The sequence below is a fragment of the Mustela putorius genome, unplaced genomic scaffold (assembly GCF_011764305.1).
Source record: "Mustela putorius furo isolate JIRA1106 unplaced genomic scaffold, ASM1176430v1.1 tig00003976_pilon_pilon_pilon, whole genome shotgun sequence".
Classification (NCBI taxonomy): Eukaryota; Metazoa; Chordata; class Mammalia; order Carnivora; family Mustelidae; genus Mustela; species Mustela putorius.
This window is the reverse complement of record NW_025422118.1, coordinates 3,452,749-3,471,065: the sequence shown is the minus strand read 5'-3', so window position 1 is coordinate 3,471,065 and position 18,317 is coordinate 3,452,749. Positions and strand designations below refer to the sequence as shown.

Below are 18,317 nucleotides of genomic sequence, written 5' to 3'. Positions count from 1 at the left end.
TAGAAAATATTAACATGGGGGGTTAAGGGAATAGGAGAAGAATAAATGAAACAAGATGGGATTGGGAGGGAGACAAACCATAAGTGACTCTTAATCTCACAAAACAAACTGAGGGTTGCTGGGGGGAGGGGGGCTGGGTGAAGGGGGGTGGGGTTATGGACACTGGGGAGGGTATGTGCTATGGTGAGTGCTGTGAAATGTGTAAACCTCGTGATTCACAGACCTGTACCCCTGGGGATAAAAATACATTGTATGTTTATAAAAAAATAAAAAATTAAAAAAAAGAAAATATTAATAAAACTAAGAGCTAATTCTTTGAAGAGATAAACAAAACTGACAAATGTTTAGTTAGACTTACCAAGAAAAAGAGTGCTCAAGTAAATAAAATTAGATATGAAAGAGAAATTACAACTCCTATCATAGAAATACAAAGAATCATAAGAGACTACGATTGCCAATTTTACAGTAGTAAATTGGGCAACTTACAAGAAATGGATAAATTCTTAGAAACTTATAATCTGTTAGTACTAACTCATTAAGAAACCCCATAAAATCTATGAGTGTCTGGGTGACTTAATTGGTTAAGTGTCTGACTCTTGACTCTTGGTTTATGTTCAGACTCTTAACTCTTGTTCTTTGTGTCACAAGATCAAGCCCCACATTCAGTTCTGTGCTGAGCATGGAGTCTGCTTGAGATTCTTTCTCCTCCCCTAGGCCCTCCCCTGCTTGTGTGTTCTCTTCTCTCTTTCCTTTCTCACTCTCTCCCTCAAATAAATGAATAAATAAATAAAATAGAAAATCTGGATAGATCAATTACTAATAAGAAATTTGATTCAGTGATTAAAAATAAAACTCTCAGTAAACAAAAATTTGGGACCAGATATCTTTAATGGTAAATTCTACCAAATGCTCAAAGAAGATTTACTACATATCCTTTTCAAACTCTTCCAAAAAATTGGAGAGGAAAAGATATTTTCAATCTCATTTTACAAAGCCAGCATTACCCTGATACTAAAACCAGACAAGAACATGATAAGAAAATAAATGTATTGCAAATATCCCTGATGAATATAGATATAAAAATTCTCAATAAAATGCTGGCAAGTTGCATTCAATACATTAAAAGAATTATATACCATAATCAAGTGGAATTTATTCCAGTGATGCAGGAACAGCAAATCAATTGAGGGAATATACCAAATTAACAAAATAAAAGAAAAAAACATGATCATCTTAATGGATACAGAAGAAAATTTGACAAAATTCATCATCCATTTATGATAAAAACTCTCAACAACGTGTCTATAGATGGTACATACCCTAACATAATAAATTCCATATATGACAAATTTACAGCTAATATCATACTCTATGATGGAAAGCTGAAAATTTTACCTCTAAGACTAAGAACAAGACAATTTTTAGTTAACATAGTATTGGAAGTTCTAGCCACAACAATTAGACAACAAAAAACAAATAAAAGACATAGAAAGTGGACAGGAAGAAGTAAAACTAACTATTATCAGATGATATGATATTATATATAGAAATCCTTGGGGCACCTGGGTGGCTCAGTCAGTTAAGCATACAACTCTTAATTTCTGCTCAGGTCATGATTGCGGGGTCCTGGGATGAAGCTCCATGTTGGGCTCCATGTTCAGTGCAGAGTCTGCTTGTTCCTCTCCCTCTGCTCCTACCCCCACTTGCACACACTCTCCCTTTCTTTCTAAAATAAATAAATCTTTAAAAAAGGGGAAACCCTAAAGACTCTACCACAAAACTGTTAGAGCTAAATTTAGTAAAGTTGTAGGATAAAAAAAAAATCAATATAAAAACACCTGTTGTGTTTTCTACATGCTAATAAACTATCAGAAAGAGAAGTTAAAAAAATTCCACTGATAACTCATCAAAAAGAATAAAATACCTAGAGATAAAATTTAACCAAGGAGGTGAAAGACCTGTATGCTAAAAATACAATAGGACATTGATGAATGAAATTGAAGATGACACAAATAAATGGAAAGATATTCTGTGCTCATGCAGTGGAAGAATAAATATTGTTAAAATATCACTACTATCCAAAGCAATCTGCAGATTAAATTCAATGCCTATCAAATCTCCAAAGACATTCATCACCAAAATGGAAACAAGAATTAGTTTAAAATTTGTATGGAATCACAGATGACAGTGAACTGACAAATCCATCCTCCAAAAGAAAAACAAGGCTGGAGACACCACATTTTCTATTTTCAAACTAGGCTACAGAACTATAGCAAATAAAACAGTGTGGTACAGAAATCAAGATAGGCATATAAACCAACTGAACAGAAAAAGAAGCCTATGCATGTATGTCAATTAATTCACAATGAAGGAGACAAAAATATACATTAGGAAAGTATAATGTCTTCAAAATATAATGTTGGGAAAACTAACAGCTACATGCAAAAGAATAAAACTGGACTATCATCTTAACATGTACAAAAATTAACTCAAAATATAGTAAAGACTTGAATGTAATATCTGAAATCATAAAATTCCTAGAAGGAAACATAGGTGATAAGCTCCTTGACACAGTCTTAAAAATATTTTTGGAATCTGACATCAAAGGCAAGAGAAACAAAAGTAAAAAGAAACAAATGGAACTCCATCAAAACTAAAAAGCTTTTGCACAGTGAAGGAAACAATTGCAAAATAAAAAGATACAAAATAAAAAATCAAAAACCTACTGAAAAAAGATATTTCCAAATCATATGTACAATAAGGGTCTCAGATCCAAAATATATAAAGAGCACATGCAGCTCAATAACCGAAAAATTCTGATTAAAAAAAGGAAAAAAGATCTGAATACATTTTTCCAAAAAATATATAGAGATGGCCAACAGGCACATGAAAAGATGGTCAACATCACTACTCATCAGGATAATACAAATCAAGACTACGGTGAAGTATCACTTTACAGTTGTCACAATGGCTAGAAGCAAAAAGACAAGAAATAACAAGTGTTGGTGAGGATATGGAGAAAAGGACTATCTTGTGTGTTATTGGTAGGAGTGTAAATTGGTGCAATCCCTATGAAAAATAGTATGGAGTTTCCTCGAAGTATTAAAGATACAGTGAAAAAATAAAATAAAATTAAAAAGTATTAAAGATAGAACTACCATATTATCTAGTAATTCTACTCCTGGATATCCATCTGAAGAAAATAAAAACACTAATTCAAAAAGGTATGTGTACCACTCTGTTGATTGCAACATTAGCCAAGATATGTAAGCAACCCAAATGTCCATCCATAAATGAATGGATAAAGATGTGGTGTATATATATATATATATATATATATATATATATATATATATATATATATATATATATATATACACAATGCGTTACTACTTAACCACAAAAAATAATAAAATCTTGGTATTTGTGACAATGTGGATGAAACTTAAGGTTATTAAGCTAATGAAATAAGAGAGAGAAAAAAATATACCATATAGCTTCACCTTTATAATTCTAAAGAGCAAAGCAATCAAAATAAAACCCAGACTTACAGTCACAGAGAACAGATCAGTGGTTGTCAGAGGGAAAGTGTTTGTGTAGAGCAAAAGAGGTGAAGGGGATTAAAAAGTACAAGCATAGAGGTATAAAATAAGTCATGGGGATATAATGCACAGCATGAGGAATAGAGTCAATAATGTATTGATGATGATGGACTATAGACTTATTGTCGTGATCATATCACAATGTATATGACGTTAAATTGTGTTATACACCTGAAACTAATATAATTTTTATGTCAAACATACCTGAATAAAAATTAAATGAACATACATTATAAAATAAAAAAGAATTGGCTAAACGATTTGTCATTTCAAGGTTTTGTTTTATTTTTAATTCAACAAGTAAGTTAGAATGCCATTTATATGTAGCACACAGATTTACAGTTGCTACTTTAAATGTCAGATGCCTTATAGTTTCTGGAATGTGTGCACTTGTACTTCCAAATTGACTAGAACCTCTGAATGAAATCATCTTTTTTCTCCCTTTATTGTATGCATATAAAAGTGCAAATGCTTACATGTATGTATATATGCATATGGATGTAAGCTTGTACATCACTATAACCATGCTTTCCTGGTATAGACTTCTTATTTGGTTCTTCCAAACGTCTCACACTTATACTCCGATTATAAATGTAAACAGATGGTTTAGGAAATATAAAAGCTCATTTATGTTTCTTTGTGAAGCAGGAAAAGCTGAAAGCTCAGAATTCTTAAATTTGTTATAATTCAAAGATCTAATTAAAAAAAGCATCTCTCATTTTAGTGGAATGCTGTGCTTAAAACACATGCATATCTTCTCATGAAAGATGAGAAGTTGACAGGTTATAACATGACCTGTTATGTCATGTTGACATAACAGGTTATAACATGACCTGTTATGTCATGTTGACATAACATGTTAACAAGGTTATGACAGGTTATAACAACCAAAAAGCAAAGTTATTGGATAGCTGAGGCCTAGTTTAATTATATTTTCAATATTGTATGGAAAATAATTTACAGCACCAGGTTCAAATCCATTCAGTATAACTGTGACAGTCATTATGGAATATAGTATTTGATAATTACATAATATAACACAGCTAAATATAAATGAACATGTTTTGTTACCATTTGTGTACCACAAACAGTTCCATCAGCTACATAGGCATAATCTCTTCCATCTGATCTCACTGATGACCCAGTAGCTACAGATATGCATTCATGTCCTTGAATATATGAATAAACTGCAGATTGAACATCATTTTTATAATTCTTAAGTGGCCAAACACAAGCTAATTTTCCACAGAGAACATCCCTGAAATGAAAAAAAAAAAAATTCCTATCATTTTGTCTTTTAATGATACCAACTTCCAAATAAGTATTATATAACATTAATATTGTTTAATATGTGGTATAAAACTTTTGGCAGAAAAAAAGCCAAGATAATATTATCCTATGGTGCACAACAACTGAATACAATCCAGTCATCAGCACTGGAACTGAATTGAATACTGTACACTAAACTCAAATTTGCAGTCGTAACCTCATTTCCTATTTCAGAACTCAAGGTTTTGTCTAGTCTCCAGTTGACCTAGGCCATTCATCATATTTCACCACATTCTTTGGGAAAATTCATCACCTGCCTCTACTTTGATACCGCTAGGCCAGTCTGGTCATTTGTTACCCAACATTTCCTGAGAGTAGCTGGTTGCATTTATTAACTCTTTATATATTTTGAGCCCCTTCTGTTAATGTCCATTGTCCCTACCATGAACTTTAATCAGTACATCTCTTAGTATACACACTCTTCACATTGATCCCAAGATTTTTCCAACATGCTGATACTTGCACTGGTTTTGCACCTCACTTGAGAATTAAGAAACTTGAGATCTTCTTTATGCCACAAGCATACCAAACATTATCCCATAAACAGTTTATTTAGCCATTCATAGGACAGAATACTGCCTTCTCTAAAGGCATACAATATTCCTAGACCATGCCCTGGAAAGTAATCTATGTCATTTCTTGCTCATGGAGTCACTCAAATATATCAATTCTCATTTTCAATAGAAACAACTATTCTTAACTATCGATATGTGCTTGTCAAGCATGTCCTTATGATTTCTTCAAAAGTCTTCCCTTAGAAAATTTTATCCATTTTTCCTAAAAGACCATTTTAGTTTCTTTTAACATCACAGAGATAAGGTTAATGGCACAATGAGGAAAAAGACTCAAGTGAAACTGGGAGCCAAAGTTCAAATCTCTTTTCAAGCTTTTCTTCTTCCCGGCAAACATTTTCTATCTTGGATCTAGATACTTCTTTTGGTTGCAGCTCCACTTTCTATAGCATATGTCTTAATCCAGCTTTTCATAGTAGTTCTCTTTCTAGTCTGGTTATTTATTACAAATTCTTCCTCCAAAATCGTTTCTCTCAGAATATGCATATATGGTTGAATTCTTGAAAATAACAGGCTTTTCTTTTCTGGAAAGGAATCAGTCTGCTTAGAGCAGATGAATTGTGCTGGTGATTTTATTTCAGGAAAATGTATGCACCATAAAATCTGGGTAAGTTGTGCTTGCTAGAGTTTCACAGTTTCTTCCACTTTTTCTGTCCATACTTCCACAAATAATCTTAGGCCAAGGGTAGTTGACATGCCTTCTGGCCTTCCCAGAGAGCAATTAAGCATAACTGGCTTATCTCTACCTCCTATTTTTGTTGTCATCCACTGTGGTATAACTGAATCCGCCTGATCACTGGTATTCTGTATTAGTGTCTAACAAGGTGTGACTGACTAAATCTTGTCTTTTGGAGCTTATATGGATCTCCTTATCAGATCTCTCCTCATCACTATTTTGTGATTCCAGAGATTCTCTTTCAATCTAATAGTCGTACATTGCGGCATATGGGAAATTCTGAATCCTCTATATGTCATAGTAAATTCATGTGGATGCAAAGTGGTGGATACAATCTTAGTCCCACCCAACTAGATGTTTTCTTTGGCTATTTGTAATCTTCATGAAGGAAGCAAGGTATTTTGTTTTGTTTTGTTTTGTTTTATAAGCATGCTGAATGTTGTGCTTACCAAAGCATTTTACAAATTTTTCCTGATCATGTCTTTGGAAGTTAAGGAAAATCCTGCTTCTCCCTGGATCACTTGACCCTGAATATTTTTATATTCTCTCTCCATTCCCTTATTTCTTGAATTTGGATCTATACCTATTTTTTAAGCCACTTTAAGTTACAATTAACATCTACAATCTATACAGATTTAATGTAAACAATGTGATGAATTTGGGGATAAACACACACTCATGAATCTATCAGTATTGTCATGGACATACACATATCCTTCACTTCCCAAAATTTCCTCCTGCCTTTGTGTAATAATAATAATAAATAGTTTTATTTATTATATTATTTTAAAATATTTTGTGGCATGATCACTTAATATAACAACTACCACTTAGCAAATTTTAAGTATACAATGCCATCTTTTTAATTGTAGTAACTATGTTGTATAGTAGATCTCCAGGACATGTTTATGTTACTGTGCTCTTCCAGCTTTATTGGGGTACAATTAACAAACGTGTAAGATATTTAAAATGCACAAAGTGATGATTTGATATAGGTATATATTATGAAAGGGTTCTCCCCATTGATGTAACACATTTATCACTTCATTTATTTATCTTTTTTTGTGTGAGAACATTTAAGTTCTACTCTCTTAGAAAATGTCAATTATATAACACAGTGTTATCAACTATAGTCACCATATATTATACATTAGATCCTTGCAGGTTAGTCATCTTAAAACTGAAAATTGGTGCCCTTTTATTAACTTACCTCTATTTCTCACTGACAACTATTTTTCTACTCTCTGTTTATAGGAGTTTAACTTTCTTTTTTATTCCACATGTGGAGTTATTTGTCATTGTCTGGGTCATTTCACTTAGCATACAGATGGTCTAGGTACATCCATGTTGTCACAAATGACAAGATTTTCTTCTTTTTAAAGCTGAGCAATATTTCACTTTATACATAACACTTTTCTGATCCATTTGCCTGTTGCGGGACATGTAGATTGTTTCCATATCTTGGCTGTTATGAATCATGCTGTACTTAAATTGACTCAAAATATTGATTTCAGCCCTGGGGAGGAGTCAAGATGGTGGAGAAGTAGCAGGCTGAGACTACTTCAGCTAGCCGGAGATCAGCTAGATAGCTTATCTAAAGATTGCAAACACCTGAAAATCCATCAGCAGAACGAAGAGAAGAAGAACAGCAATTCTGGAGACAGAAAAACAACCACTTTCTGAAAGGTAGGACCGGCGGAGAAGTGAATCCAAAGCGACGGGAAGATAGACCCCGGGGGGAGGGGCCGGCTCCCGGCAAGCGGCGGACCAACCGCGCACAAAATCAGGACTTTTAAAAGTCTGTTCCGCTGAGGGACATCGCCCCAGAGGATAAACTGGGGCGAAGCCCACGCGGGGTCACCGTGGCCTCAGGTCCCGCAGGGTCACAGAAGGATCGGGGGTGTCTGAGTGTCGCAGAGCTTGCGGGTATTGGAACGGGAAAGCCGGCTACAGAGACAGAGCCGACAGTAAGCTCACAGCTGGGGGTTACCTTGAACCGGTCGCAGGCTCGGTGAGCTCGGAATGCGGCCGGAGGTCAGGCAGACGGGAGTAACTGGGCGCTATTCTATGAGGGCGCACTGAGGAGTGGGGCCCCGGGCTCTAATCTCCTCCAGGCCGGAGACCAGGAGGCCGCCATTTGTATTCCCGTCCTCTGGAACTCTACGGAAAGCGCTCAGGGAACAAAAGCTCCTGAAAGCAAACCCAAGCGGATTACTCACCCCGGCCCCTGCTAAGGGTGGTGCAATTCCGCCTGCGGCAAAGACACTTGAGAAACACTAGAACAGGCCCCTCCCCCAGAAGACCAACAAGAAATCCAGCCAATACCGAGTTCACCTACCAAGGAGTGCGGTTTCAATACCAAGGAGAGCAGGAGAATTCCAGGGAGGAGAAAGCAAAGCACGGAACTCATGGCTTTTTCCCTGTGATTTTTTTTAGTCTTGCAGTTAATTTAATTTTTTTCTTTTTCATTTTTTGTTTTTTTTTTTTCTCGCCTTCTGGTAAATTTTTTTTCAACTTTTACCTTTTTCTTTTTAACATTTTTTAACCAGGTTATCTAATATATATATATATATTTTCTTTTTTATATTTTTCTTATTTGTTTCTTTTTTTTAAATGCTTTTCGGTTTTTTTTTCTTTTTTCTTTTTTTTCCTTTATTCCTTTTTGAACCTCTTTTTATCCCCTTTTTCCCCCCTCATGATTTGGGATCTCCTCTAATTTGATTAAAGCATATTTTCCTGGGGTTGTTGCCACCCTTTTAGTATTTTCCTTGCTCCTTCATATATCTTATCTGGAGAAAAAGACAAGGCAGAAAAATTCACCACAAATAAAAGAACAAGAGGCAGTACCGAAGGCTAGGGACCTAATCAATACAGACATTGGTAATATGTCAGATCTAGAGTTCAGAATGACAATTCTCAAGGTTCTAGCCGGGCTTGAAAAAGGCATGGAAGATATTAGAGAAACCCTCTTGAGAGATATAAGAGCCCTTTCTGGAGAAATAAAAGAACTAAAATCTAACCAAGTTGAAATCAAAAAAGCTATTAATGAGGTGCAATAAAAAATGGAGGCTCTCATTGCTAGGATAAATGAGGCAGAAGAAAGAATTAGTGATATAGAAGAGCAAATGACAGAGAATAAAGAAGCTGAGCAAAAGAGGGACAAACAGCTACTGGACCACGAGGGGAGAATTCGAGAGATAAGTGACACTATAAGACGAAACAACATTAGAATAATTGGGATTCCAGAAGAAGAAGAAAGAGAGAGGGGAGCAGAAGGTATACTGGAGAGAATTATTGGGGAGAATTTCCCCAATAAGGAAAAGGGAACGAGCATCAAAATTCAGGAGGTTCAGAGAACGCCCCTCAAAATCAATAAGAATAGGCCCACACCCCGTCACCTAATAGTAAAATTTACAAGTCTCAGTGACAAAGAGAAAATCCTGAAAGCAGCCCGGGAAAAGAAGTCTGTAACATACAATGGTAAAAATATTAGATTGGCAGCTGACTTATCCACAGAGACCTGGCAGGCCAGAAAGAGCTGGCATGATATTTTCAGAGCACTAAACGAGAAAAACATGCAGCCAAGAATACTATATCCAGCCAGGCTATCATTGAAAATAGAAGGAGAGATTAAAAGCTTCCAGGACAAACAAAAACTGAAAGAATTTGCAAACACCAAACCAGCTCTACAGGAAATATTGAAAGGTGTCCTCTAAGCAAAGAGAGAGCCTACAAGTGGTAGATCAGAAAGGAAAAGAGACCATATACATTAACAGTCACCTTACAGGCAATACAATGGCCCTAAATTCATATCTCTCAATAGTTATCCTGAATGTGAATGGGCTAAATTCCCCTGTCAAAAGACACAGGGTATCAGAATGGATAACAAAACAAAACCCATCTATATGTTGCCTCCAAGAAACTCATTTTAAGCCCAAAGACACCTCCAGATTTAAAGTGAGGGGGTGGAAAAGAATTTACCATGCTAATGGACATCAGAAGAAAGCAGGAATGGCAATCCTTATATCAGGTCAATTAGATTTTAAGCCAAAGACTATAATAAGAGATGAGAAAGGACACTATATCATACTCAAAGGGTCTGTCCAACAAGAAGATCTAACAATTTATATATCTATGCGCCCAACGTGGGAGCAGGCAACTATATAAACCAATTAATAACAAAATCAAAGAAACACATCAACAATAATACAATAATAGTAGGGGACTTTAACACTCCCCTCACTGAAATGGAGAGATCATCCAAGCAAAAGATCAGCAAGGAAATAAAGGCCTTAAACAACACACTGGACCAGATGGACATCACAGATATATTCAGAACATTTCATCCCAAAGCAACAGAATGCACATTCTTCTCTAGTGCACATGGAACATTCTCCAGAATAGATCACATCCTCGGTCCTAAATCAGGACTCAACCGGTATCAAAAGATTGGGATCATTCCCTGCATATTTTCAAACCACAATGCTCTAAAGCTAGAACTAAACCACAAAAGGAAGTTTGAAAAGAACCCAAATACATGGAGACTAAACAGCATCCTTCTAAAGAATGAATGGGTCAACCGGGAAATTAAAAAAGAATTGAAAAAAATCATGGAAACAAATGATAATGAAAATACAACGGTTCAAAATCTGTGGGACACAACAAAGGCAGTCCTGGGAGGAAAATATATAGCGGTTCAAGCCTTTCTCAAGAAACAAGAAAGGTCTCAGGTACACAACCTAACCCTACACCTAAAGGAGCTGGACAAAGAACAAGAAAGAAACCCTAAGCCCAGCAGGAGACGAGAAATCATAAAGATCAGAGCAGAAATCAATGAAATAGAAACCAAAAACACAATAGAGCAAATCAAAGAAACTAGGATCTGGTTCTTTGAAACAATTAATAAAATTGATAAACCCCTGGCCCGACTTATCAAAAAGAAAAGAGAAAAGACCCAAATAAATAAAATCATGAATGAAAGAGGAGAGATCACAATTAACACCAAAGAAATACAAACTATTATAAGAACATACTATGAGCAACTCTACGCCAATAAATTTGACAATCTGGAAGAAATGGATGCATTCCTACAGACATATAAACTACCACAACTGAACCAGGAAGAAATAGAAAGCCTGAACAGACCCATAACCAGTAAGGAGATTGAAACAGTCATTAAAAATCTCCAAACAAACAAAAGCCCAGGGCCAGACGGCTTCCCGGGGGAATTCTACCAAACATTTAAGGAAGAACTAATTCCTATTCTCCTGAAACTGTTCCAAAAAATAGAAATGGAAGGAAAACTTCCAAACACATTTTATGAGGCCAGCATCACCTTGATCCCAAAACCAGACAAGGATCCCATCAAAAAAGAGTGCTCTAGACCAATATCCTTGATGAACACAGATGCGAAAATACTCAACAAAATACTAGCCAATACGATTCAACAGTACATTAAAAGGATTATTCACCACGACCAACTGGGATGTATTCCAGGGCTGCAAGGTTGGTTCAACATCCGCAAATCAGTCAATGTGATACAACACATCAATAAAGGAAAGAACAAGAACCATATGATACTCTCAATAGATGCTGAAAAAGCATTTGACAAAGTACAGCATCCCTTCCTGATCAAAACTCTTCAAAGTGTAGGGATAGAGGGCACATACCTTAATATCATCAAAGCCATCTATGAAAAACCCACCACAAATATCATTCTCAATGGAGAAAAACTGGAAGCTTTTCTGCTAAGGTCAGGAACACGGCAGGGATGTCCATTATCACCACTGCTATTCAGCATAGTACTAGAGGTCCTAGCCTCAGCAATCAGACAACAAAAGGAAATTAAAGGCATCCAAATTGGCAAAGAAGAAGTCAAATTATCAGTCTTCGCAGATGATATGATACTATATGTGGAAAACCCAAAAGACTCCACTCCAAAACTGCTAGAACTTGTACAGGAATTCAGTAAAGTGTCAGGATATAGAATCAATGCACAGAAATCAGTTGCATTTCTCTACACCAACAGCAAGACAGAAGAAAGAGAAATTAAGGAGTCAATCCCATTTACAATTGCACTCAAAACCATAAGATACCTAGGAATAAACCTAACCAAAGAGGCACAGAATCTATACTCAGAAAACTATAAAGTACTCATGAAAGAAATCGAGGAAGACACAGAGAAATGGAAAAATGTTCCATGCTCCTGGATTGGAAGAATAAATATTGTGAAAATGTCTGTGCTACCTAATGCAATCTACACATTTAATGTAATTCCTATCAAAGTACCATCCATCTTTTTCAAAGAAATGGAACAAATAATTCTAAAATTTATATGGAACCAGAAAAGACCTCGAATAGCCCAAGGAATATTGAAAAAGAAAGCCAAAGTTGGTGGCATCACAATTCCGGACTTCAAGCTCTATTACAAAGCTGTCATCATCAAGACAGCATGGTACTGGCACAAAAACAGACACATAGATCAATGGAACAGAATAGAGAGCCCATAAATAGACCCTCAACTCTACAGTCAACTAATCTTCGACAAAGCAGGAAAGAATGTCCAATGGAAAAAAGACAGCCTCTTCAATAAATGGTGGTGGGAAAATTAGACAGCCACATGCAGAAAAATGAAATTGGACCATTTCCTTACACCACACACGAAAATAGACTCAAAATGGATGAAGGACCTCAATGTGAGAAAGGAATCCATCAAAATCCTTGAGAAGAACACAGGCAGCAACCTCTTCGACCTCAGCCGCAGCAACATCTTCCTAGGAACAACGCCAAAGGCAAGGGAAGCAAGGGCAAAAATGAACTATTGGGATTTCATCAAGATCAAAAGCTTTTGCACAGCAAAGGAAACAGTTAACAAAATCAAAAGACAACTGACAGAATGGGAGAAGATATTTGCAAACGACATATCAGATAAAGGACTAGTGTCCAGAATCTCTAAAGAACTTAGCAAACTCAACACCCAAAGAACAAATAATCCAATCAAGAAATGGGCAGAGGACATGAACAGACATTTCTGCAAAGAAGACATCCAGATGGCCAACAGACACATGAAAAAGTGCTGCATATCACTCGGCATCAGGGAAATACAAATCAAAACCACAATGAGATAGCACCTCACACCAGTCAGAATGGCTAAAATGAACAAGTCAGGAAATGACAGATGCTGGCGAGGTTGTGGAGAAAGGGGAACCCTCCTACACTGTTGGTGGGAATGCAAGCTGGTGCAACCACTCTGGAAAACAGCATGGAGGTTCCTCAAAATGTTGAAAATAGAGCTGCCCTATGATCCAGCTATTGCAGTATTGGATATTTACCCTAAAGATACCAACGTAGTGATCCAAAGGGGCACATGCACCTGAATGTTTATAGCAGCAATGTCCACAATAGCCAAACTATGGAAAGAACCTAGATGTCCATCAACAGATGAATGGATCAAGAAGATGTGGTATATATACACAATGGAATACTATGCAGATATCAAAAGAAATGAAATCTTGCCATTTGCGACAACATGGATGGAACTTGAGCGTATCATGCTTAGCGAAGTAAGTCAAGCAGAGAAAGACAACTATCATATGATGTCCCTGATATGAGGAAGTAGTGATGCAACATGGTGGCTTAAGTGGGTAGGAGAAGAATCAATGAAACAAGATGGGATCGGGAGGGAGACAAACCATAAGTGACCCTTAATCTCCCAAAACAAACTGAGGGTTGCTGGGGGTAGGGGGTTTGGGTGAAGGGGGCGGGATTATGGACATTGGGGAGGGTATGTGCTTTGGCGAGTGCTGTTAAGTGTGTAAACCTGGTGATTCACAGACCTGTACCCCTGGGGATAAAAATATATGTTTATAAAAAATAAAAAAATTTAAAAAATATTGATTTCATTTCTTTTCATTACAGTTAGAAGTAAGACTGAGAGATCACATGGTGGTTCTATTTTTAATTTTTTAGGAAACTCCAAATTATTTTTCATAGTGTTTATACGGTTTACATTCCCATAAACACTATATGAAGGCTCCCTTTTTCATACAACTTTGCCAGCCTTTGTTATCCATTTTTATAATAGCTATCCTAACAGATGTGATTTGATATCTTTTTGTAGTTTTGACATGCATTTCCTTGATGATTAGTGATGCTGAATACTTTCTCATGTACTTGTTGACCATACACATATCCTTGGAAAAATGTTTGTTCTGGTCCTTTGCCCATTAAAATAATTTTTTTTTTCTTATTGTTGAGTTGGAAGATATCTTGCCTATTTTAAATATCACTCTTATAAGATATTTGGTTTGCAAAGGTTTTCTTCCATTCCATAGTTTGAATTTTCATTTTCTGGATGATTTCATTTGCTAAGTTAAAGATTTTTAGTTTGTTGTACTCCGACTTGTGTAATTATTTTTCTGCTTTTGCTTTCAGTGACAATAAAACATTATTGCCAAGACCACTGTCATGGAAATTATCATGTGTATTTTCCTTTAGGAGTTGTACATATTCATATCTTAAATTCAAGTCTTTTTTCCACTTTAGTTAATATTTGTGTATTTGTGATATTGATATCCCAATTTCTCAACGTGATTTATTGAACAGACTATCATTGTATAATCTTGGTCTCTTTGTTGAAAATTAATCAATCGTATATGCATGTATTTATTTTTAGACTGTCTATTCTATTCCACTAATATATGCCAGTTTTTGTGCCAATATCATACTCTTGTAAGGACTATAGTTTTTTTTTTTTAAATAACTATAGTTTTTTGGTACAGTTTCAAATCAAGAAGTGTGACATTTTGTTTTTCTTTCTCAATATCACTGTGGATCTTTGGGGTCTTTTGTGGTTTCATATAATTTAAATTCTTTTGTCTATTTCTGTAAAAAATGACACTGGAATTTTGATAGGGATTGCATTGACTCTGTACATACCTTGGGTAGCAGAGATATTTTAACAATATTAATTCTTCCAATCCATCAGCATAGAATGTCTTCATATTTATTGTGTGTTCTTCAATTTATTTTTTCAATTTCTTATAGTTTTCAATACATATATCTTTCACTTCCTTGGACAAATTCATATCCAAGTATTTTATTCTTTATGATGTTATTATAAGTGGGATTATTAATTTCCTTTTCCAATAGTTCTCTTTCCATTATTAGTGTTATAGAAATGCAAATAATTTTTGTATATTGAAATTGTGTCCTGCAACTTTACTGAATTTTTATACTAGCTCTAACATTTTTGTGGTTTCCCACATGTGTTTCCCACATGTAAGATTGTATCGACTACAACAGACAATTTTACTTCTTTCTTTATTTTAAATTTAATTTTATTTTCTCAGTGTTTCAAGATTCATTGTTTATGCACCACACCCAGTGCTCTGTGCAACATGTGCTCTCTTTATTACCGACCACCAGGCTTCTTTCTTTCTTATTTGGATGCCTCTTATTCTTCTTGCCTAATTGTTATGACCGGTATTTGTAGCATTATTTCAAATAGAAGTAACAAGAGAATGAATCCTTGTCTTTTTCTTGGTCTTGGAGGAAAAATATTGAGCTGCCACCTTTAATATAATGTTAGCTGTAGAATTGTCATATATGACTTTTATCATGTTGAGGTACAATCCTGCTATACAAATATGTTTTTATAATAAAATGTTTAAGTTTGTCAAATGCTTTTTCCATACCTGTCGAGATAATCATGTGATTTTTATACTTCATTTTGTTAATGTGGTATAACATAGTGATTGATTTGTGGAGGGTGCTCCATCCCTTCATCACTGGAATAAATGTCACTTGATCATGATGTGTGATCGTTTTAATGTACTTTTTCTTTTGAGAGAAAGAGAGAGCAAGAGGGGAGGGGCAGAGAGAGAATCTTAAGAGGGCTCAATGCTGATTGAGTCCCAATTCAATCTCACAATCCTGAGATCATGACCTGAGCTGAAATCAAGAGTTGGGTGCTCAACCAACTGAGCTACCCAGGCATCCCCCTTTTAATGTACTCCTTAATTAATTTTCTAATATTTTGTTGAGGATTTTTGCATCTGTGTTGTATTGGCCTATTATTTCTCTTCTTGTAATATGTTTGCCCAGCTTTGTTATTAGAGTAATAATACTAGCTTTGTAAAATGACTTCAGAAGTGTTTTTTCCTCTTCAGGTTTTTACAAGATTTTGACAAGGATTGCTATTGATCATTTAAAAGCTTGTCAGAACTCACCAATGGGGGAGCACCTGGGTGGCGCAGTGGGTTAAGCCACTGCCTTTGGCTCAGGTCATGATTTCAGGGTCCTGGCATCGAGTCCCACATCGGGCTCTCTGCTCAGCAGGGGGCCTGCTTCCCTTCCTCTCTCTCTGCCTGCCTCTTTGCCTACTTGTGATCTCTCTCTGTCAAATAAATAAATAAAATCTTAAAAAAAAAAAAAAAGAACTCACCAATGGGACATCTGAATCTGGAATTTTGTTTTTGAGGAGGTTTTTGACTAATTATTCACTCTCATTTGGTCAGTTAAGATTTTTTATTCATTCATGATTCCCTTGGTATATTGTGTTTGTCTAGGTTAATTATCCATTTCTTCTACCTTGACTAATTTTGGAATAGATAACCATTCATAGTTATTTCTTATGATCCTTTTTGTTTCTGTGATATCATTTATAATGTCTTCTCTTTCATTTCCAATTTTAGCTATTTGAGTCATATTTCTTTTTTCTCAGTAGATCTAGTTAGTGGTTGATCAATTTTATTGATGTTTTTATCAACTTTCAGTATAATTGATCTTTTCTTTTTTCCCCTGTTTTTAATACTTCAATCATGGTCATTTTTATTGTGTTGTTAGCACCATATAGTGTATCATTAATTTTTGATGTAGTGTTCCATGATTCATTGTTTGCATATAACACCCAGTACTCCATGGACTCTGTGCCCTCCTTAATACCTATCACCAAGCTTACCCATCCTGTCACCCCCTTCCCTTCTAAAACCCTCCATTTGTTTCCCAGAGTTCATATTATCTCATGGTTCATCTCTCACTTTGATTTCTCCCCCCTCATTTTTTCCTTCTCCTAATTTTCCATGCTATTCCTTATGTTCCACAAATAAGTTAAACCATATGAAAATTGACTTTCTCTGTTTGACTTACTTCACTTAGCATAATCTTCTCCATTCCCATCTATGTTGATGCAAAAGTTGGGTATTCATCCTTTCTGATGGCTGAGTAATATTACTTTGTGTATATGGACCACATATTCTTTAATCATTTGTCTGCTGAAGGTCATCTTGGCTCTTTCCACATTTTTTGTATTGTGGACATTGCTGCTATGGAGGTTAGGGTGCATATGACAATTCTTTTTACTACATCTATATCTTTGGGATAAATACCCAGTAGTGTAATTGCTGGGTCATAGGGTAGCTCTGTTTTTAATTTTTGGAGTAATCTCCACACTGTTTTTCAAAGTGGTTGCAACAATTTGCATCCCTACCAACAGTGTAAGAGGGTTCCCCTCTCTCCACAACATCTCCAACATGTGTTGTTTCTTGCCTTGTGTAGTTTTCCCATTCTAATTGGTGTAAGGTGGTATCTCAATGTGGTTTTGATTTGAATTTCCCTGCTGGCTAATGATGATAAACAGTATTTCATGTGTCTGTGAGTCATCTGTATGTCTTCTTTGGAGAAGTGTCTGCTCATGTCTTCTGCCCATTTTTTGATATGATTATCTGTTTTTAGGTGTTGAGCTGAAGAAGTTCTTTATAGATCTTGGATATCGGCCCTTTGTCTATAGAGTCATTTGCAAATATCTTCTTCCATTCTGTGAGAATCAACAACAAATCAAACCTAATGCATGAATAAGAAGGGAAATAAGATTAGGGCAGAGATCAATGAATTAGAAACCAGAAATACAGTAGAGTGCATTAATAAAATAAGAAGTTGGTACATTGAAAGAATGGCCAGACTTATACAAAAAGAGATGGAAAGAGAGAGACTTATACAAAAAGAGAGAGAGAGAAAGGTCCAAACTAATAAAATTATGAATGAAAGGGGAGAGACCATGAATAACACTAAGGAAATAGAAACAATCATCAGAAATTATTATCGACAGCTATATGCCAAAAAGTTAAGCAACCTAAAAGA

General features: G+C 35.6%; 1 protein-coding gene across 1 annotated transcript in view; it reads right to left on the bottom strand.

Moving 5' to 3' along the window:
- LOC101691786 (disintegrin and metalloproteinase domain-containing protein 18-like) overlaps positions 1 to 18,317 on the bottom strand; it is a 204,420-nt gene that overhangs the window by 86,535 nt on the left and 99,568 nt on the right. Inside the window, exon 16 of the mRNA XM_045070988.1 lies at positions 4,674 to 4,860. Within this exon, the coding sequence (XP_044926923.1) occupies positions 4,674 to 4,860 (187 nt within the window). The remainder of the gene's footprint in view (positions 1 to 4,673; positions 4,861 to 18,317) is intronic.